This window comes from Centroberyx gerrardi, chromosome 7, assembly GCF_048128805.1.
Source record: "Centroberyx gerrardi isolate f3 chromosome 7, fCenGer3.hap1.cur.20231027, whole genome shotgun sequence".
NCBI lineage: Eukaryota > Metazoa > Chordata > Actinopteri > Beryciformes > Berycidae > Centroberyx > Centroberyx gerrardi.
Genome location: NC_136003.1, coordinates 5,986,319 through 6,009,911, shown reverse-complemented (window position 1 = coordinate 6,009,911; position 23,593 = coordinate 5,986,319). Strand labels below are relative to the sequence as shown.

The 23,593-nt window shown below is 42.1% G+C and overlaps 2 protein-coding genes across 2 annotated transcripts in view; one reads left to right on the top strand and one right to left on the bottom strand.

Moving 5' to 3' along the window:
• LOC139930172 (xylosyltransferase 1-like) overlaps positions 1 to 15,746 on the top strand; it is a 41,621-nt gene extending 25,875 nt beyond the window's left edge. Inside the window, exons 5-11 of the mRNA XM_078284483.1 lie at positions 48 to 128; positions 660 to 876; positions 1,471 to 1,647; positions 9,489 to 9,757; positions 11,334 to 11,529; positions 13,759 to 14,095; positions 15,424 to 15,746. Coding sequence (XP_078140609.1) covers positions 48 to 128; positions 660 to 876; positions 1,471 to 1,647; positions 9,489 to 9,757; positions 11,334 to 11,529; positions 13,759 to 14,095; positions 15,424 to 15,746 — 1,600 coding nt within the window. The remainder of the gene's footprint in view (positions 1 to 47; positions 129 to 659; positions 877 to 1,470; positions 1,648 to 9,488; positions 9,758 to 11,333; positions 11,530 to 13,758; positions 14,096 to 15,423) is intronic.
• The window catches only part of LOC139911915 (primary amine oxidase, liver isozyme), a 291,900-nt gene that overhangs the window by 239,898 nt on the left and 28,409 nt on the right, over positions 1 to 23,593 (bottom strand). The window lies entirely within an intron of this gene.

The window sequence follows — 23,593 nt, the reverse complement described above, 5'->3', positions numbered from 1 at the left end:
CTCTCTCTCTCTCTCTCTCTCTCTCCCTCCCTCCCTCCCTCCCTCAGGACCAATGAACAACTCGTGGCTTTCCTGTCCAAGTACCGCGACATGAACTTCATCAAATCTCATGGCAGAGACAACGCACGGTAAGAAATGTCTCTCTCTCTCTCTCTGTCTCTGTCTCTGTCTCTCTCCCCCTCCATGTGTTTTTCTCTGTTTCTCTTTCTCTTATGATGGCATATTTGTGTTTCTTATTTTTCTTATTATTTGCTCCGTTTGGAAGACATTGCGAGGGAATAAAGTGTGTTTACATGAATAATATTGTTACTAATCTAACATAAAATTGTTGCTTTTGTGATCACCCCCTCTAAATATCAGATGGAAGTTGAATTATCCAGAAACTATGATTATCCCCGTTCCCGCCAATCCTTTTTCCTCATAATAGGTCATTATTTTCTCACAATAAGATAGTTTAGATGCGAAATAGCAGTAAATTTGACACTCTCCAGTTGGAAGTATTCCCAATACTTAGATTTTATTGAGCAAAACAATGACAAGAACATTGAAAATCTGCGCTATTTGGTTTCCCTCATCACAGAAACACACAGGAGACAAGTAGTACAAGTAATGTTATTTTTTAGTAACAAGCCTAAAATTGCTGCCTTGTGTCCCCTCAGCTTCATCCGTAAGCAGGGTCTGGACCGTCTCTTCTACGAGTGCGACACCCACATGTGGCGCCTCGGGGACCGCAAGATCCCAGAGGGCGTGGCAGTGGACGGAGGCTCCGATTGGTTCCTGCTCAACCGGCCTTTCGTGGATTATGTGGTCAACTCCCAAGACGAGCTGGTCAGCAGCATGAAACGCTTCTACGCCTACACACTGCTGCCTGCCGAGGTAACACACACACACACACATTTCATAGTCCCTACAGACTCTTCATATATATGATATATTGGTATGCCGATATAACAGGCCAATATTGGCTTTTTGTCATCATCCCGGGTTTCAGTGGAGAGTTTGTGTTCCATGATCTAAATCTTATTTCAGAGGCTTTTTCATCCTGACAATAAAATTATTGGAAACAGTGAATACTTGGAATTTTTTGGCATGACAATGGTCAAGATATTGAATATCGGCACAGAATGTATATCGCCAGCTTCAGTCCGAATATTGGCATTGGTATCGGCTTTCAAACATCAATATCAGTCGAACCTTAAAAAAGGAGTAACATTAGCTCCAGTCCAAAAATAGGTAAGCTATTGGTATCAGCCTTCAAAAACCCATCTTGGTCAAAGGAAAAAAGGAATTACATTACACTTTTAAATCTGTTATTGCACTTCCTCAAGCAATCGCCACAGTAGGAAAAAGTCTGTATTGGTTTTGGTCTTCAAAATCCCATTTTGGTTGAACCCTATGTCTATTTTGTATGCTTCAGACATTTTATGGAGATTTGTGAAGATGTTTGTGTCTCTCTCTCTCCATCTCCAGTCGTTCTTCCACACGGTGCTGGAGAACAGCGCCCACTGCGAGAGCATGGTGGACAACAACCTGAGGCTGACCAACTGGAACCGCAAGCTGGGATGTAAATGCCAGTACAAGCATATCGTGGACTGGTGCGGCTGTTCGCCCAATGACTTCAAGCCCTCCGACCTGCCCCGCTTCCAGGTGAGACCCCAAAAGCCCCACTGGCACGGGATTAAAAGTACAGAGTAAACGCAGATAATGAAATATTTGTTATTTTACTCAGCGCTCTGAATGTTTTCAGCCAACGGCAAATTGCAGACGGAGGTGATTAGTGTGGTCATGCATTCTCAGATGGGTGAAATGTGCTCACCTTGGGGACTTAACTGGCAGGAGTGTTAACATATTATTAGATCACAGTGTTTCCCACACATAGACTTTACTTGGGCGGGCCGCCCAGGTATATTAACGGCCGCCAAAGTATATTTGGCGACCCATTTTAGCATTTTTTATTTTTATTTTTTTATCCGTCCGAGAGAACGGCGCCATCCGCGATCGATTAACTAGTGGACAATCTCCCCTCACTCTAAGTTACCCCTCCAGGGTTTCCCACACACAGAAAACTTTATATGAAACTATATAATCGTAAAACTGCGTGTCGCGCATTGATTCGCTCAGCCCCTAATTGCTCCACGCGACCTCTCGCTCTCGCTCTCGCTCTCTCTCTTCTCTCTCTCTCTCTCTCTCTCTCTCTCTCTCTCTCTCTCTCTCTCTCTCTCTCTCTCTCTCTCTCTCTCTCTCTCTCTCTCTCTCTCTCTCTCTCGCGCTCACTCGCTTTCTCACCGGACCCGTCTGTTCGCCTCCCACTGCACACACGTGAGGGAGATTTTTTTTCCATGCGAAGAAGACGGCCGACTGAATTCCTGAAAAGAAGAAGTAACAGTTAACGTTACTCGGAATACAGCTGAGTTTCCGAGATTAGCACGCTGTATAGCCTAGCTGCTAGTCAGTCTCCACCGAGTGGACCGATAACGTTAATATTAACTTTTTAACTCTGACTCTGAATGTTTGCTCCCTCAATCCAGATTAATATTGAAAAATATTTTCAAAGAAGGAAAAGGACTCGTCCTGAGGAGGAGCAGGACAGTCTGGACCAGAGGAGCTGAGCAGTAAAACAGAGTAGATAATAATGTCAAAGGCTGTAATGTAACGATGTAAAGATACAGGAGACTGACAGCACAGAGAGATGCAGCAGGGCAGAGGGGTCCTGCTGCCCCCCCCCCATTGCCAACCCACCTACCACCACAAGTACATTCGAATTCTGTGGGAAACACTGGATCAATTTAGTATGAATTATGGGTCAGGGGTTTGTTAAAATGTCATTGGACAATCTAACCTACAGGAAATTTAAAGCTAAGCCTGTTTCTTGCCTAATGAATTATGAAATGGGGCTTTATAGACAGTAATTGGTACTAAGTAGTGTTACTTTCACTGTGGTTCAAGAAATTCAATTCTGGTTATTCTACAGATAAAATGCTTACCAGTATCTGTCTTGCAGGATCTAGTTCTCCTGATGGACTTTAACTTCTGTCTTTGTCTTATTGGCTCCCAGTAAGGAGTGTGTGGTTTAGGTGTAGGTAGGTTCAGAACAGTTAAATTAACCTCTTTCACAGCTTCCATGTCGGTCCATCTTCACTTTCACAGACCAAAATGAAATTGCACACTCTTTGGCAGGACGTAGTGTGACTTCCCAAATCATCTGAAACCCACAGCAGTCTCTCCAGATGAGACGAGAATCATCAGACCACCTACGACTTTGCTGAAAAACACACAGGGGTCGGGGGGGGGGGGGGGGGAAATCACCCATACGGTCGCTCCGAATGGGATTAAAATGAACAAATAGCTCAAGTAATAATTACAATACCCTCCTTACCCTGGAGGAACTCATCTTGTGCTAATGGGGCTTTTGACGTCTAAAGCCCTATTTTGATTAGTTCACTGGGGGAGGTCCTGCAATAGTAATTATTACCAATGGCGTCCGTCATTTTAATCAAGTACGAGTCTGCCATGTTCCATCATTTTTCCAAGACCAGAAAATAAAAAAAATCAACATTTTCAGCAAACTCAGAGGTCATCTGACAATGGCAATCCAGTTGAAATTGCCATGTGTGAAACTTGCATTGCGTTTTTGGCGGCTGGCACATTGACCGACCAGTGTGAGAATATAAGTAGAAGTGTAGAAGGCTAAGAGCAGTAATTTGAGGGAAATTGGAGATCCTTTATCTTGTACAAATGGTCATTAGTTGGGGCGGTGTCAATGAAGGGTTTCAGTCTTTCAGCCTCATTTTATAAAGTGTATTTAAGTGTTAAGTCATTCAATACATATGAATACGTACAATTTTGAACAGTGGCGCGTCATGTATGGAAGATGCAAACCACATGCATTGAAGACGTGGAACTAGTGGCTAGTGAATGCTGTGATCTTTCTCAAGGTCTCTCAGTGAATCAGTTGACAGTCATATTATGTATATGCAGAACAAAGATGAATACATTACACTGGACAAGTTTTAAGATTTCATTTTGGATCAAACTTCTTCAGTGTATGTGGTTTGATTCATGAAGTTAGATCTGAGTCATAGAGCTAAAAGAGGCTCCTGTCAGGGTGGCCCGGCCCAAAATGGCTACCAAAGAGCCGCTGTATTTCCCTGACCCAGCCCGAGCTCTGATACTAAATGGCCAACTTTCCATTCCAACAGTGTGGATAAAAATAACCTAGTGCTCTAGTCAGCAAACAGTATTGACTTGAATAGCTATTGACTTGAATATGAGGTGCTAGCCTGATGTCAGCTGGCTTTATCTGTGGAAGATAATGGCCTTGAAGTGCTAGGACGAGCTAATTGTAAAGAACAGGGCAGCCTGTTATCCCTTCAGGGTTCAACGTTAAGACATTTTTCCACTTAGCCAGTCAGGGCAAATGTTTTTTTTTTAACCTTTATTTATTTGGGGAAAGTCAGCTGAGCTCTGTACTCTTTTCCAGCCACATCCTGCTTCACATTCATATAGTTATGCTGGGAAGTTTTTCATTATTTTAAGTAATTTGTTCCTATAACATGTGTGATATACTGGTGTCCAAATAACTAAACTAAACTAACTAAATGATTGTGAATAAATTTGAAATTTCAGATTTATAACAACTTTCCAACAACAAATTTCCACTTGTTGCACTTGCTGTATTTATAGATGAGCCTCATAACGAACTGCTGAAGCTTTTCTGTAAATGTAACGAGCAGTAACATGAAAAAAAAAAAAAAAACAAAGGGTAAATTTGTGAGGCTGTTAAGTCTCTCCATCCATCCATCTTGCCAATACATTAATCAGACGTAATGAGGGGTTGTCAGCTTCCTGCTTTGCCAACATACAGTTTAGGGGCTGCCAGCTGTTGTCGTGGGCATTGAGTGTGTGTGCAGTAATTATCGTCCCTTTTCAAAATAAGCCAGCTCAAACTGCCTGACTTGGAAATCACCCGACAAATGGTACAAACCAAAAATGTATTCATCATATTCATCAACCCAATCAGACTGTTGCTTCCACAACAAAAAAGACAACCTTTTACTTTTCGCTTTGTAAGTATCTGTTGTCATGTTTGCTCCACACAACTCTAGGTGATTGTCAAACCAGTTGATGCTTGTGTCATTGTTGAGAACGTTCTTCCCAAGTTGTCTCGGAGAGAACAAACTTCTGAAGAACAGAAGAACATCTTTACAGTTTGAGATGGACTGAAGAACAGAGAACATCTTTACTGTTTGAGATGGACTGAAGAACAGAGAACGTCTTTACTGTTTGAGATGAAGAACACAAGCACCTTTACAGTTTGAGATGGACTGTGTGCTTGAGGAATCTTTGGAATTCTCATTCGTCCTCGTTGGCCAAGGCACGATCCAATGCATCGTTGTTGTTGTATTTTGTGGCAAGTGTCTGCATTCTTTATCCATCCTCAGCATTCTTTTGTTTCGTAATAGTACTTAGGACATACTGTAGATATTACAGTATGTCACGCAGATCATGGAGGACACAAGAACGGACAAGAGCGCATATTAAGAAAGCCTTTAAGACTGAGGTGGCATCCAATCTGATTGGTCAGAGTAATGTGTGGATGTTAAAAAACACAGTGGGCCGATGGCAGAGCAGAGATGCGAAGATAACAGGCTTATCACCAGGTGAGAAATGGTACGACCACAAACACTTGCCTAATCGGGCCAATGACTGGCCCGAGTCAGCATCTTAGTAGTCCTGGGCCATCTAGCAGTCCTCACTGTCGAACCCTGCCCTTCTCAGTGCCACGGTGGCTACGGACCAGAATAGCTTAGCGTTCGCAAATTAGCAGCGCCGCTTTTACTTACAGCAGGCAGTCCTTTGTTCCCCGTAACGGCAGACCCGAGGACAGCGTTTGTGGTCGAGCTACTGATGGTTTCTATAAGGGAAACTGATCCTGGAAACAGCTGTTAGAGGGAGGCGGAAAGTATTTTGAGAGCTTTGTAGCTAGTAGCTGCTGAGGTTTGTAAGGTTGTCATTATCATAATGTTGGGGTTGCCAGCTAGCAAGGCGGCTCGTAGCCCTGAACGGGAGGTTAGGCACACACATGTATATGCAGTACATCATATATGCGCGCACACACATGGAGACACACGTATACACACACACACACACATATTTATTTAATTTAACCATTGTTTAACCAGTTTAGTCCCTTTAAGATTAAGAATCTCTTACTCAAGGGAGACCTGGCAAAAGAAGCAGCAGATCAGCAACATACAGCAATCTTAGAGTCAAAGTCAGAATACAGTCAAAATCACATCAAAGAAGTAAGGTTAAACAATGTATCAATTCAAAAGTCTAAAGTCCACTAGTCCAATATCAAACCAGCAGGTTAACGGTCAAATCCTATTTAAATCTTGACTAAACAAAGCTTCTTATTGAGTCTGCCACAAGATCCTTCAACTCATCAACAGAGAGCAGCAGCCTGTTGCACCAGCTGAATGTACACTCGATCTTAAGTTAGGGGGTAAAGTCTACACTAAACGTTACGTCGAAACTAATTAGTTTGACACTAAAACTGGGTCTTTGTTTAGTGACGTTTTCACCTTCTGTGGCCAATAACATATGAGCCAAAATCAATTTCTCGTGCCCCAGTAAATGGTAGCCTAAGTTGATATTGACTAACTTGAGAGTAAGAGAACAAGACAAACCAATGAATAGGTATGTGATCTTGTACAAAGTATTAGGATTCTAATACAGACAACAATAGTGACATCAAGTAACACAGAAACTCAGACTTAGTGAGAATTTACATTCAAACCAGCCTATGTTGGAACTTAAATTTAACTGGTGCAACAGGCTGCAACTCTTTAACTTGAAATCATTTTGAGGTCCATGAGACCTCCATGAAGAAAAAGCAGAGAACATAAAGGCGCTTTGACCTAATTCAGTTCTGCCCTTAGGGACAGATAACAAAAACCATTCCTTAGGCCGTAACCAGTAATCTCCACCATGTATTTTTTTTTTTAGCTATAAGAGAACAGATGGAAGAGAAAGCAGACCCAGAATAGCCTCATAGATAAAAATGTACCAGTGAATAAGTGCATGAGTGGACATGGCAGGTCAGTCAACCCAAGCATACAAGTACAGCTTGTGCAGCCCCGATGGTAATCATTATGTTGGGGTTTCCTGGGCCGTCGCTCCTGCCGTAGCCCACAAAGTCGGTTTGGTGCAGCCACGCCCTTCTGATGACATCACAAACCTGCACCTGTCATCCCCCAGGCTGGACCACATGAGATATGTGTGTGTGTGTGTGAGAGAGAGAGAGATATACTATATGATTTGACTAATCCTTAATTGGATGTAGATGTGGAGATAGTGGAGAGTTAATGCGGTGATTTTAATGAGGTTTCCTATAGTGGATCAGTTGACAGTCATATTATGGTGTGTATGCAGGACAGATACATTATACTGGATACCCAGCAAGCATCTGAATGGGTGGCAACATGCAGAAAATAGTGAAATTCAATATCATTGCAAATGAGCACAATATTTTCACAATATGATGTTATAGCACAATAAAAAAAATCATATTATGACTGAATTGGTTGGGAGAAAGCTGTGAGGAATATTGCAACATGGTCTGTTCTCTCGCCTCGTTTCTCTCTCCCAGTGCGGTGGTTCTGCAGGATGTTGTGTGTTGCTGGCGATTCTCCTTTTTTTGCTCTGCAGACTGTTGTCGATCAGGATGTCAGGACAGATCCAGAGCGTCGATTCCAGCTTTTCCTTTCATTGGGAAGCTGCTTCACGAAAGACGAGGAGAGCCCTTCACTTCTCCTTTGATATTCTGGCACATTGTCAAGCTCGCTCGGCCACAGACTGTATATGTGTGTGTGTGTGTGTGTGTGACCGACCGTTGCCATGGAGTTGGCTCTGGTTGCCATGGTGTTTTGGGTTTGGAGTTGTGTGTATGAGACGTTGAAAACTCAAATCATAGTTTTGCCTGTGTATGTGCATATGAATAGTATGTGTGCATCTTGAACATCACTTACTGTAGTTACTGTTTTTGACACTGGAACAGCATGGAAAGTATTTTTGGCTCAAATGATGGGTAGTACATGTAGAAAGCATTGAAATACAAAGATCTCTCCCCCGTAGTCACTGATCGGCCATCATTCTCCAGAGTTCACTGGTCTTCCTTTCACATCGCTCCTCCCACTTACCACCACAATTACCGTCAAGGTGCCTACATAAAATATAATCCCATATAAAAGGCATTTTAGCCCAACTGCTCCAGTGGAGCTGCTCAATTGTTAACAGTCAACAGTTAAGCCAGGAAATGGGAAACTGACATGGAATCGACCTAGAATCAATGTTAATTAGCTTCAATGTAAATTACATTGAAACAACACTGAAATGTATACCTACATAGAGGCTTGGCTACACTACCACTTCCCAGCCTTGGGTGTGTGTGTGTGTGCAGTGAAAATATTTCAAGTGGAAAGGCAAAAAAGACAGAAAAGAAAACAATAAAATCTTAGACGTTCTACACAAAGGGATGGACTGAAACTATTACCTGTATAAGAAATTAACTTTTTTGGCCCTTTGATCTGATTTTCAGGGGCGTTTTGGTCCTTTTTGGAGGCAACTACGAAATAATACATTTGCATTGCAGATGTAAACATGAAATTTGTACCACTAAGATTCATGCTAACTTCTTTCCCACTGCTTTAAACTGGCGGCAGGCCTTCCAGAAGACTCTCTGTCCCCAGTCCATCTTCCACCCCTCCGCTGTTGAGTTTTTCACTATATTGGTTGTTTTATTTGTTGTTGACTCAGTGGTTTGTGTGCAGTCTCATTTTCTTCTACTGCTGGCTGCGTGGTGCCACATTTTCTACTGCTTCAGGCTGCGTACAGGAACCGCTCCTTTTTTCTCACCCAGAACACACTGGAAAGAATCAGCCGGTCGTAGGTTTCCACCAATCGCCTACAGTGGCCTACGGGGGTCAGAGGACAAATCAACATCCTCGTCAGGGTGGAAAAGCCTTTGAAAAAGCATTTAGATGCTAAAACTCTCCATTGAAACCCAGGACAATAATCATAACAATTGTTAATAGTATTCCCATGATGTCATATGCATTTCCTACCAATGTGAATAATAATAATGATTCAATAGCTTTGCATTTTTTGTTTTTGCATGAAAATTGTCCAATTTTAATTTATTGGATATCGACACAAAATATTGACTACTGGGAGCTTCAGTCCAAAAATAACGGTACCTTGTCATAGTTAAATAATAAAACATATTCATGCACATTTGTGTGGAATCAAATTGTAGAATCAGTTCAGGTTAAAGGCTTCCCTTAGACAACCAGTGTAACATTGATCAATTCTACAATAAATATATAATCAATAAAACTGCGTCATATCCACCATATCAGAGGTGGACCACACTGACTGGCTGATATCCGATTCGTCTAACCCTGCTCCTTATTCCCTGTCCTCTTCAGCAAGCATCCAGGCCCACTTTCTTCGCCAGGAAGTTCGAGGCCAGCGTCAGCCAGGAGATCGTCAGCCAGTTGGACTCCTTCCTGTTCGGAGCGTACGCCTCGGGGACCCCGGGCCTCCGGGCCTACTGGGAGAACATCTACGAGCAGGAGACGGACGGCCTCGCCAGCCTACCGGACGCCGCGCTGAGCCACTACCATGCCTTCGCCCGGATGGGACTGTCCCGCGCCGCTGGCTCGCTGCAGGGCCACCCCAACGACAAGAGTTGCAGGTAGATACATGGGTGGCAGGGCGACCTAGTGGTTAGAGAAGTGGTTCCCCTAAGTCTCAGGGTCTTTGAGGGGGTTCTAGTGGTCTTTGAGTGGATTCCAGGGGTCTTTGAGGAGGTTTCAGGGGTCTTTGAGTGGATTTCGGGGGTCTTTGAGGGAGTTCCAGGGGTTTTTGAGTGGATTTCAGGAGTCTTTGAGTGGATTCCAGTGGTCTTTGAAGGAGTTCCAGGGGTCTTTGAGGTGGTTCCAGGAGTCTTTTAAGGAGTTTCAGGGATCTTTGAGGGGGTTCCAGGAGTCTTTTAAGGAGTTCCGGGGGTCTTTGAGGGGGTTCCAGGGGTCTTTGAGGGGGTTCCAGGAGTCTTTTAAGGGGTTTCAGGGGTCTTTGAGGGGGTTCCAGGAGTCTTTTAAGGGGTTTCAGGGGTCTTTGAGTGGATTCCAGCATAATGAGAAATGGCTTAATGTCACTATAATTTGATTCACTAGAAATGATCCAAATTAGAGAATGTATAAGAATGACTATGACTATTGTGATCATAGGTTTCATTCTCACCACTGTTATCTCTCCATGTACAGTGAAAACAGTTCTACAATTCAGTACTAACTGAACAACTAAACTCTTCCCATATGAGTCTCTGGGACTGAATCTTGAATCAAATGAGGGTCTGTTTCTACACAACAGGTTAAAACTGGGTTCTCCCACACAGGAAACCAAACACCTTCCAGTCAGCCAAGACTGACTCCATACCAGCTAAGGCAAATACTGAGGATTATAACTAGGACATAAAACTAACTTGTTTACTGACCACAGTGGCAAGTGAATTCAGAATCTCACCAGCTACTTGAATAGGGCTTTGCAGTTGCGTCACCAATCTCCTTTAGCCATGTATGCCTCCATCATGAAGGTGCATTGGAGAATTGGCTGCACACAAATATTTGTAGTGTGAGTGTAGGTCATTTCAGTATTTTGTTTTTGAAAATCAAAGGCCAATATCCGCCTGATATATCAGTGTAATCCTACTATTTACTCTATGTATTAATGCGCTCAAAAAAATCAAGTCACTTACTGTAGTTGTTCAGTCAGTAAACTTGAGCCTGGTGTTTTTGCAAAGAGAAATTGCGCAAGTACCATCTGTGGGGAGGTGGAAGACCAGCAGATGGAATGCGTCTTTCCACTAGACTGTGTGTTTGTGTGTGTGTGTTTGCCAATCCAAATTAAATATTAAGATAACGTTAGCTTGTCCTGGGGTACAATCAGGCTTCAGTGTCTGGGCAGGCTGGATTTTTCCAGCCCTATGAGTGTGTGTGTGTGTGTGTGTGGAGGCTATGGCTGGGGTGGAGACCCACAGTGCGTACAAGGAGCTACTTGTTGTTGGTGTAATGGGTGGGGATTCGTGGCTGGAGTGGGTGGGGGTTAGTGGGTTAGTGTGGGAAACGTGAGTGTGTGTGTGAGTGTGTGGGGGGTGTGTGTTGGGGAAATGTCTTATGGGAGTGGTGGGCGGAGGAGAGAGGCTGGTCTGTTCTCCTGAGCCTGTGACTAAAGCCAAGCAACAGCAAAGTGTGTGTGTGTGTGTGTGTCAGGTACATGGCCACGGGCCACCCGGTGTCGGTCCACCTCTACTTCCTGTCCGACCAGTTCCAGGGCTACCTGGTCCGTCATGTGGCCACTAACCGAGCCTCCACCCAGCTGGAGAGCCTGGAGACCTGGGTGACGCCCAAAGACCACTTCACCCTGGCCAACCCCCCCCACGCCACCAACAGGCTGCAGCATGTTCAGGTCAGACACACACACACACACACATACAGTACATACATATAACTTGACTAGTGTTTGACTGATATGGGTTTTTAAAGGTTGATACTAGGGCTGCAGCTATCGATTATTTTAGTAATCGAGTATTCTACCGATTATTCCATCGATTAATCGAGTAATCGGATAAGAAATACTTTTGCTTTATTAAAGAGCAATAGTAAATATACAAAAGAGAAAAGCTGTCCGCACGAAGCTGTCCATACGACACTGTGATTTACTGAAAACGAGGTGAAATAATTATTATTATTGATATTTATTACTAGGCCTAAATATCATACAAGTTCATAAGACTGGCTAATGTACATTTATTTACTATGTTGAAGGGTTGCCCTACACCTGCTGACCCTACTCACTGCAATCAAACTAAACTGAATATACCTGCTGTATTGGACTGGTGCATTTTAGGCTCCAATTGCTACTTACACCACCTGATATTTTGCTTTCTGGGGTATTTTATGCATCACTGTGAGGGGAGTAGGTGTGTGTGTGTGTGCGTGTGTGTGTGTGTGTGTGTGTGTATGTGTGTGTGACTATCATAATAATAACATGAATGAAGCTCAGGCTTTCACAAATTGACTGCAGCATTTTATTTTCTGTGGTTATTTTCTTGAGCAAAACTTAGCTAACTTAGGGACATCATAACTAGCCACCATATTGATTTACGTTCTTAACTAGCCATTACATATAGCCATAATTAACGTGCATTCTTTACTAGCCTTCATCTCATCCCGTTTTAATATTAAGTGCTGACTCCGCCCACCCGGGCCAGTTTCGGGGTACGCCGGTAGCAATTACAAGTGGACCCTATCCTACAGTCCCTGCTCTCAGCGGAGGGAGGGAGCTACGCTGTGTGGGAAGCGCTGTGACCGTCAGACCTCTCTGGATTAGACAAGCAAGTAGAGAAAACCGGCATCAGCCGAACCAATTTATTGCCAAATGCTTTGGGATTCAACACATTAACATTGCTTCCCATGGTCAGAAAAAGTCGGCAGATTTGTCGCTAGTCGCTTTTGAGAAATAAAGTCACCAGGGGGGTCTGAAAAGTCGCTAAGTCTAGTGACAAAGTCGCCAAGTTGGCAACACTGGATCCAAAACTTTGGACACTTTCTGTCGTTTTCTCTGGCCTGTCTCTTCTCTTCGCCCCTCGCTATTTTCTCTCTCTTTCTCCAGCGCGTTGTGCAACAGTAATAATCATCCGTGCGAAACACTGAGTGTGTATATAGTTATATGGATTAAACGAAGCTTCAATGCAAAGAATTTGCATCGATGATTTTTAGTAATCGAGTTACTCGAGTTTCTCGAGGAATCGTTTCAGCCCTAGTTGATACTAATAATTTTTTGGGGATCGAGGCTGCCGATAGTTGATATTTTGCGTGTATATTTCATATTCAATGTCTTTAAAGAATTTCAGAATTTTAATGCAAAAAATACAAATAATATATTATATTCATTATAGATTCATTATTGGGTGTGAAAACTATACAACAGTACATAATCCTCAGTATTTAGAATACCTAGCTGTTTGGTTTGAAAACATGAACTATAAAATAAGACATACACTGGAAATATAGATAAAACAGTCCCGAAATTGATAACATGTAGATATACAAATGATTAAAAATCAGTGTCCTTTTATTTTTTAATAGAGAATGGACCTATCTGTTCCTGGCCTTGCTGTTTTTAATTTCAGTGAAAGACGGAACAAAGTGTTTTGAACGTGATTGATTATTCCTTCATTATTTTAATCGTCTGCATAACTTTGACTGCCACTTGAACACACATTGTGAACCTTGGTAGGGTGAAATGAACTATGGCAAATTCCAATCAACTATGTTGACATGGCAATAAAGTATTGAACTATTAAAGCCTGCATATTCATTTCTGACGTTGCAAGTCAATATGAGTAGAAACAGTTTGATGTATTGGACAGAAGGCAGAGTCTGTGCTGCCTCAATGACAACACACGTCAACTGGCTTCCTTAAAGGAATAGTTCACCCAAAAATTTAAATTCGGACATTATCTACTCATCCTCATGCCAGTATAAACTCAGATAAGCTGGAGAAGCTTTCTTCCAAACAATTGCAGTAAATGGAGTCTAGTCCTTTAGGCTTCAAAAAGGAGAAAAAATGTCCTTAAATGTCCTCCATACAGCTGCAGCATAACGAACCTGACGCTGTCCCTCTCCCCTGCAGGTGGGGACGGACTGGGACCCTAAGGAGCGCCTCTTCAGGAACTGGGGCGGCCTGCTGGGGCCGGAGGACGAGCCGGTGGCGGTGCAGCGCTGGAGCCGAGGCCAGAGCAACCTGACGGCCACCATCGTGTGGATCGACCCCACCAACGTCATCGCCGCCACCTACGACATCCTGGTGGACGCCGCCGCCGAGTTCACGCACTACCGGCCGCCGCTCAGCCCACCGCTGAGGCCCGGCGTGTGGACGCTGAGGGTGCTGCACCACTGGAGCCCGCTGGGCCAGACCAGCTTCGTAGTGGCTCCGCTGGAGTTCCACAGACAGCAGCCCATACAACAAGGTGAGGACAGCAGCGTGTGTTTGATTACATATTTATGGCAGTGTTTCCCAACTCAGTCCTCATGTACGCATACACGTATGCATGAATATGGTTTATAATTATAGATTTCAGTGGAGAGTTTTAGTGTCCCATGATGGTCTAAATGCCGTTTCAGAGGCTTTTCCACTAAGACAAGAATACAATTCTGTCGGAAACACGGAATACTTTTGGGAATTTTGGGGATGAAAATGATCAAATTTAAAGATACTGAATCAAAATCGACCGTCAAAAACCCATATCGATGGAACCCCTAGTGGAGACACCTGTTGAAATGATATACATCCGCTCCCAAGGGGTCAGTTCATGTCTAATACTTGAATTACATTGAAAAACACACACACACACAGAGCGGAGGCCCTCCTGTCACAGCTGTCAACACCATGGATATATATAGCTTCAGTATCCAGTCACTCACACTCGCCAGCACACACATATATACTGGGTCACCTCTATCTGAATTAGCCTCCCCTGGGTTGGTGTTTGATTTGTTTGACCTCCAAAAGCCTGTAAACAGTGTGTGTGTATGTGTGTGTATGTGTGTGTGTGTGTGTGTGTGTGTGTGTGTGTGTGTAATAGAGAAAAGAGGGAGTGTGTAGGACAGGGGAGAAGAGAGGGACTCCAAGTAAAGCCCAGTGTATGAATAGACAGTAAAAGTTTATGGACTAGGGTTATAGAGTGAAGGGTAGGTGGCATCTCTCTCTCTCGCTCTCTCGCTCTCTCGCTCTCTTGCTGTCTCGCTCTCGCTGATGTCACCCCTGATTTAAGTACATGCCTTTGTGTGTGTAGCTGTACTTGCACATGTACTTGTATCCTCATTATGAATCCATAGTTCTATAATAAGTTGAGTTGAGTGTTCATACTTGTATAACATGTTAAAATAGAATCTGTTCACCTCTAAATCTCCTACAACACACACACACACACACACAGAGCAACATGAAGAAAGTCGTTTTTTAGCGTAGTTTAGTGTTGCCTTTCATGTAAAATATAAATGTGAAATTGTGATGGTCAAGTTATCTCATTTGTGATTACTACAGCAGAAAAAAATGGAGCTAATATCACAATTCTTTTTTCTGCCCCACGATACGTATTGTCACATTTTTGTATCGCGATATATTGAATTTCAATATATCGTCCCATCCCTATTGGTAATTAGATAAAAGAGTACTCAACTGTGGCATCAGGAGAAAAAAAAGCAATTCAGACCATTCTCAGGGCTTTAAATTATTCACTTAAATTCTCCTCTCCTCTTTCGCCCCATCCTTTTCTCCCTCCCTCCCCCGATGCAGAGGAGGCCCGGCGGCTGCACGGCGGCCCGGCCAGGAACTCCTACATGGAGCAGAGCTTCCACGGCCTCAACCCGGTGCTGCGGCTGCCGGTGAGCCTGGGCGCGGTGGAGGAGGCCGAGGCCAACGCCGGCCTGACGGGGGCGCCGCTGCGCCGCTGGCTGGACCGCCTGCTGGAGGGCCGCTGGTCCGCCGCCGACGTCTGCTCCACAGGCCCCAGTGCCTGTCCCATCATGCAGCGCTGCCGCCTCGCCGCCTGGAGTGCCGTCAGCCCGGACCCCAAGTCCGAACTGACGCCGCCCCGGCAGGACGGACGCATCAGGTAGCAGGCGGACGGGCGGAGGATGGAAGAGGGGATGATGTCTCGTTTGTGTCGCTGGATATTTATTTATTTAAAGGGTTGTGTGAAGTAACAGATGGGGAGGAAAGGAAAGGAAAGGATGGGACTTTGGATACGGAGAAGATGAGGAACAGACTCGGATGCTCCTTCGCTCCCGATTCTTTCTTCTTTCAGTTCCTGTCATTGTTATTTGGGACTACAAAAGAGTGTGTGTGTGTGTGTGTGTGTGTGTGTGTGTGCGAGAGAGATGAAGAGAGAGTGTTGAGTGTGTCAGAAGAACTCCATACCTCTTGTGTGAGTGTATCCCTGCAAAAAAGGAATACTGTGTGTGTGTGTGAATATGTGTTTCCGTCTCTTTTATTTCTTTCTGTGCCATGTCTGAATTCTTCAGACTGCCTGAGACTTGAAGTGTGTGAGATGTCCGCTATGCTGGAACTCAGAAGAGATTCACCTCCTTTTTTTTTTTTTTTTCTCTCTTCTTATTATTTCCTACCTTTCTATCTGCTCTTTACTGTAGGAACTGATGTATGTGTCGAAGCGTACAGCGCTACGTGAGCAATTTATTCAGAAGTTTATATAAATGAAATTAGTTTTTTAGTCAGTGACTAATATTTGATATGCTGATTTTTGGCGCAGCGGGCGAGATTTGTGTTTTTTTTGGTTTTTTTTTGGGGGGGGGGCTTTATTTCTAAAGGCCCCTTCAAGCGTTTGTCATGACTAACGGATCTCAACAGTGTTAAATGGCCTCCTCTCCTCACTGTCCTTTGCATTACCTGCTCTGATTTGAAACTACAGGTTAGCAGTCACTGTCCTGAAGTGGATTTTGTTAGAGCAATGCAATTTTTTTTTTTTTACTTTTTAGGAATATGCACAGCTGCTTTTACTAGGTTTTTAGACATAGTTTGAACTTTGTTGATATAGCGCTGCATTCATGTCCCATGGGAATAACCGGAACAATTTGACTGTTAAAAGCAATGAACTTGAAAGTGTTCATGGTGTTCGAACTCATTTGAAGCTGTCAAGATGTCATGATTGAAGTTGAGTTGCGATCACAAAATGACTTACGTGATGAAAGTTGTTCATATTGTTGGTTTTATTTGAAATGACTATATATGATTCTGTAGACTTGACTACAGGTATTTCCTTGTTGGTGATGTCACACTTCAGGAAATCTGAGAAATTGGGATCTTCCCAAGTAGTATTTGCCAGCTGAAAGCTTAGGTGAACAGTATTTTCTAGTAGGAAGCTTATATCTACCATCTCTCCCATTGGACTTGAATGCAGCATAGTTTATAAAAGGCACCGTCCTTAGACCTTGGGCTGTCAGTGACCTAGCAAATTGTTTGCAAGGACCATGCCAAAATGTAAAATCGATACATTTTGGAGGGGATAGTTTTGGAACGTGCACAGAATCTTTACACTTTTAATTTTTCAAGATTTTAGTGAGCTACGCAAACTCTTCAGAACTCTTCATACTAAGGTATGGAGGGAATTCTAGTTCAAATTTCTATGTTCGAAATGCATCTTAATATAGTTGAATAGAAATAAAAATGGAAATTAATAAAATAATACTATATCCAATAAATGTGTTATTTGAATACACAAACCAAGAAACATATTTTTCACCATCCACAAATACTCAGTTACTTGTGTTTTGTAAACCATCATATAAATGAATGTAAAATCATTTTCAAAAACTGATGCATATTTGTGAATGAATGTACTTTATCATACGAAAGTCCAAGAGGTTCTCATCAAAGTGACAAACTTGAAAGAAGACATACATAAAAAAACTGTTCAAAGAGCAAAAAATGTCCTATTAATTGTTCGATCTGCATTTGTGAATCAAATTCCATGTGTGACGTGCACAGAGGAAATCTTTGCGTGGGATTGGTGGTGAAATGTTTTTAATGATGGTGAAAAATATCCTTCTTGGTTTGTATATATAATACATATAATACATATGTATTGACTAGAACATTCTTTTATTCATTTATATTAATTCTATCTTACATCATCATCTTCAAAATTTTGAGCCAGAATTCCCTCCATACGAGATTAAAAGGCAGCACTCTTTTTAATGGCTAATTTGACTTCCGTGTGAGTTCAGTTTAGATGTAGGAGAGAGGAGACAAGGAAAGGAGATGAGGAGAGGAGACCAGCAAAGACCATTTAGATGCACCTTCAGATTGTCATGCTGCTCAGTGCTGGACATGTGCCAGACACTTGGATCATCAACTTTGCCAACTGCCCCAAATACTCACACATATTTTTCATGAATAAAAAAGTCATATTTAATAATGCAAGTGGAATAAATATGATACCCAGTGTGTTTAGTTGCCATATGACAATGTTAATGGGACCAAACTGGAGACCAATGCTATTTTCTGTAATCTTACCATGTGTGTATAAACTATTGTTTTGTGTTATTCAGCACTTAGGACTGGGACAGGGCAACATGAGCAGCACACTATAGACTTTAAGATATTTTTATTCTAGAAATGATTTTGACTGTTATATATATAATTTATTGTTTGCCATTTGAAATGTCAAAATGATGAAAGTTGCATGATGCAGATGCTGCAGTCATGGGACGTATGAAACATCAAAGTGTTTGACAAACTTTGATAAAAAATGTTTAAAAAAAGCTATAGAAATGTGCCATCCTTTCAGATATCACTTTCATGCATAAATAATATCAAAAGTAGCATATATGTAGTGGGTGCTTTTATCCAGAGCATCTTACAGTACGCTATGGGGGGCTATATGGACCAAAACACACAACGATGATGAAAGTCGGTAACCTACTGCCAGTTAAGGATTAAACAATCTGTGTAAAGACAATAGGTGCAGAACTCTACTATTTATTCCTTAGGATATATACTGTATGAGAACGCTTAGTATCTGGTCCCAGTTCAGTTCAAATCCATCTTTCCTTGCTTACTTGAGGCAGGAAACAAACGTTTTCACCTGCTAATGGCTTCCGAAATTCACCATCAACTTTTACTGTTGTACCAGTCAAATTCAATTTTGAAATCAGAAAAGGACACCGGTTACTGTGACAGAGTCAGTAGTAAAACCTACAGCAAGGAAGGAAGTCTAGGTCAATTTTAAATTCCAAAATGAATAATCCTGAATACAGTTGCCTCCTGAATTTTATTACTCAAAGATCCAGAAATACACATCTCAAAAAGAAATGTTTCTGGTTTTTAACCAAGGGTCTTGCATCCATAATGACGCTAATAACTTCAGTTTCCCATAATGAGTTTAATTTTCATCCCAGCAGTCATGTTATCATCTTATTTCGGAATGAAAGTCTTCATGTTGAACTAAAATGAAGACTTAAAACCTCAGAAAAGTGACTTACCCATCTCCTCAAAACACACACAATCTTTTTATTTATTTGCTGTTCCTGCTCTGGGGAAAAAAAGTCCATTCTACCTATTTGAAAAGACACAGAGCCATTTTACGTTCAATAGGTATTTTTAGTATGACGAATGAATCAATGTAAATAAGTATTTTGTACTTAAGTACTTAATAGCTGATGTACAGTTTTTAAGTTAATGACATATAAAGGGTCAACCTCTTTGCATTGGACACAGTGCTGTGTTGGTACCACAAGTCATGTGACTGTTTTTAAGAGCCTTTTAAGAGATTTCGATGATGTGAAAATGTTGTCTGGATGTTGTTAAATGCTTCCGATTCAGGAGGATAATCCCCGTTGAGAGGTTATTGTTGCTCTCTGCTGGGATATTTTGCTGAACAACTGTTGCATAAAGTGACCGTCAGCCCCTGCTGCCTTTCTCCCTCTTTCTCTTTTTTCTTGTTTTCACGGTTCTTTCTCCCCAACCTTCTCCCTTTTAATGTGCTTCTCCCCATGTATCAACTTTTTTTGCTCCTCTTTTATCAGTGTTTCTTTTCTGTCTATTACCGGCAAACTGTTTCTCATTTGTTTGTTTTTTCAGCGCCGTTTCTTTCAGTCTTCTCCGCCATTTTCGTTGTTTTCTTTCTTTTCCTCTCTCTCTGGGAGTAGTAGTGCTGTGCCTTAGCTGTACTCCTGTCTAAGGATCTCTGAACCCTCTGTGAAAGCATCAAAAACTGTCTCCAATCTCCAAAAACCAAAAAAAAAAAAAAAAAAGAAAGAATTGTTGTTAATGCCTTATGAATGACCTTATTGGTTTTGAAGTACATTTTGAAAATAAAACAGAATCTCCCTTTTTTTTTGCCCGTGCCATTTATTTCACATTTGTGTTTTACTGTACAGGTCAGTCATTTCAGTCAAGGGAGATGTCGGTATGTCAGTGGTTCCCAAACTGAGCTGCTGATCCACAGGAGGTGGACACACTCCCCTTGAAATGAGCCGTTTATGCTGCGGTGGCTGTCTGTGTGTTGTCTAGAGGTACAACAACCACTATCATCAACACACTTAGCAAAAACTAACCAACCACTTCCTATATGGTGGACAGCCACCCATGCAGATCCAGCAAAGTATCACACTTTTTAAAACAAATCTTACAAAGTGCTTTGCAGCATGAGAAAAGTAAAGATGAATGAATAAAATCAAGGTAGATTTGATTTTTATTAAAAGGCCAAAGTCTGCAAATCAGCAAACCACCCATATATCGGTCTAACCCTTACACACACATTATGGATATCCAGTAAAACTAACAATTACAGTGATCTTTCAAAGAGGCAGGCACACACACGTACATGACAGTCTTTGCCATTGAAAAAAGTGATAGAAAAGCACAGAGAAAGGAAGATTTCTCCTTTGAAGAGCTCTACTACCCAAAGGCAGACTTTGAAGTGGCTGATGTGTGTAAAGTATAGGTAGTATAGGAAGTATAGGAAGCAGAGCGGGGAAAGGGGGGATCAGAGCCTTACATAGGAGGGTGGTTCAACTCAGATGAATCGCAACATGTTCAGGCTTTTCCCTTCCTAATGACTGTAAAGATGAAATCGCAGTGCAGAAATCTGGCTGAAATTGGCTGAAAGTGAAAAGTTCGGCCATGGTCACCTTTTCTGGGCTGAAAAGCTTCTTGTCATCCACACATCGGCTGAGTTTCCCTGGTCACTCAGCTTTATAGGACATGGATGGACTTCTGGTGACTTGTCGATCGTGTTGCTTGCAGTGTGCACACATGGTTAGAGTATGTCCTACACAAGTTTGGTGTGTGTAAAGCTTTCAAACCCCTATCATCAGGGCATTTAGCTGTAATGCCACCTGCCTCTAAAAGCCAGGAAAACCCCTGAGGTGTGAATTGGCAGGGGGAAGACAAGAGTAAATAAATCCCATATGCAGTTGCAAGAAAAAGTTCTAGAACTCTTTGGAATTACATGGATTCCTGCAGTAATTGCTCCCTGTACTTACTGTACCTTTTATGTCTTCATTTAAGTTTCTATAGGTCTAAAGTCAGAAGTCAGAACTCTGACTTGCCATTCCAAAATCAGATTTTCATCAGTTTAAGCCTTTCTGTTGTAGATGTACCTCTGTGTTAAGGGTCATTGTCATGCTGTGTGACCCAACTTCTCTTAAGCTTCATATCACAAACAGTTACCTTGATATTGTCCTATACAGATTTCTGATACAATTTGGAATTCATTGATCCCTCAATGATTGCAAGCTGTCCAGACCCTGAGACCTTGATGCTCCCTCCACCATGCTTCAGGGATAGGATAAGGTTTAGGTATCGGTATTCAATGTTTCCTTTCCTCCAATATAGCATTGTGTGTGTTTGCCAAAAAGTTGACCTTCTGTCTCATCTGTCCACAGAGCATTGTTCCAGTAGCATTGTGGAATATCCAGGGGGTCTTTGGCAAACTTGAGACAGACATTTTTTTTTTTTTTCAGAAAGCAGTGGTTTCCTCTGCAGTATCCTTCCATGAACACCACTCCTGTTCAGAGTTTTTCTTATTGTGGGCACAAGTGCAAGAGATGCCCGCATATCCATAGCAATTACCCTAGAGTTCTTTGTTACCTCCTTGAGATTTGTACAGCGCTCCTGGATGATCTTTACACCCACTCCTTGGAAGAGTAGCAATGGTTCTGAATTTCTTCCATTCGTTCCATTTATCTGCCTGTCGACTGATGGAGGCCCAAGTCTTTATAGAGATGCTTTTGTTGCCCTTTCCAACCTTATGAGCCTCAATAACTATTTTTCTGAGGTCCTCTGAAATCATATTTGAGTTCAGGGCATGTTTCACTTCAACAGAGCTCTGTTGTGAAGAGCAGAAGAGCAGAGCTGTTGGTGACCATACTTTTTTTTTTTTTTTTTAAAAAGCAGATCTCTAACCCACACCTGAATGTCATCACATTGGTTGGAATACCTGACTCCAATTACCCCATTTCACAGAAGTCATTATCCTAGAGGTTCACATACCTTTTCTAGCCTACACTTGAACAATGTCTTCAATAAAGACATGAAAAAGTACAATTGTTTGTATGTTGTTTATTCAGATTGCGTTCATCTATTATTATGACTTCGCTGAAGATCAGACCACATATTAGGACCACTTAATGCAGAAATCCAAGTAATTCCAGGTAAAGGGTTCACAAACTGCACACACATACAGCACATACTGTATAGGCCAACCATACAGCATAGATGGAGCAACTTGTGTGTTTCCAAGGGCAGATGTGTCCATGTGAGTATATGTGTGTGTGCAGATGCATGTTCGCACATGTATGTGTGCGTATGCGTGCATGATTGTCTTTCTGCATATATATGTTTGTGTGTATATGTGTGTCTGTGAGTCTGTCTTATCCTCGTTAATAAGTCCAGAGGGTTAGACAATATTAGTTTGCCAATATTGGCCTTTTATTCAAAATTGGATATTGGCCAGTCATCCAAATATTATTACTATTAGCTTTTGATCAAGCTTTTGATCTAGAAGACCTTCATCAGAGCAATGTCCCATGGTCTAAATTACATTCTGGGGGAAACAGAATACTTGGAATTTGGGGATTTTTTGGTCATGAAAATGGTCAAAAAATATTTAACACTGGCACAAAATATCCAAAATCCAAATATATCAGTTTCGACCATCAAAAGTGATGAAACCGTAGTTCAGAGACATCTTGACCTACAAGCTGTGCCTCCACAGTACTTACAGTAGTATTGTGGGAGTCGGCAGCCTTGCAACTCATAGCACCACTATCATTATAACCCACTCTGATGGCGGCTAATGGCATGGTCATATGAGCAGAAGAAAGACCAGGCACACCCTTCACCACAGGAACAAACTCAGCCCATGTTTCCTATCAGTTCACTGGCATGGATGACCTTATTAACAGCGAAAAAGTGTTTTCTAAACTATAGAACAACCAAGTCTTATTGACAGAAGACACGAGTATGGGTGGAAGTCTTTTTTATGTGAATAGAGTAAGCTTACAGTATAAGCTTTTAAGATTATTTGATCAATCATACATCTTTTTGACATCAATCCAACAGATCTCAGACCTCTACAATCAAGAGCACCTATTTTATCCAAGCAGTGGCAAATTGCTACCTGTAACATTTTTAAACATCAATAGTCTATATCGTTGTCAAATGAATTATGATACCTTGGTATAATTACTGTAAACAAATGAGACCATGGTGGAGATGATTGGTAGCCTCTATCTCACACCAGTGGTATTGTTAGTGCTAGTGTTTCTCCAAACTAAGACCACATCCTGTCTTGGCTAGGTCTCACTTGTAAAAGATCTCAATGTGAGTTAAATAAAGGTTACCGTAAAACTTCAATTAATAGCCCGGGCTTTTATTTGCTTCAAACACTTAAGTCAACCGGCCTATATATGGGACAGGCCTTTAATTCCTTTCGCACAAAACT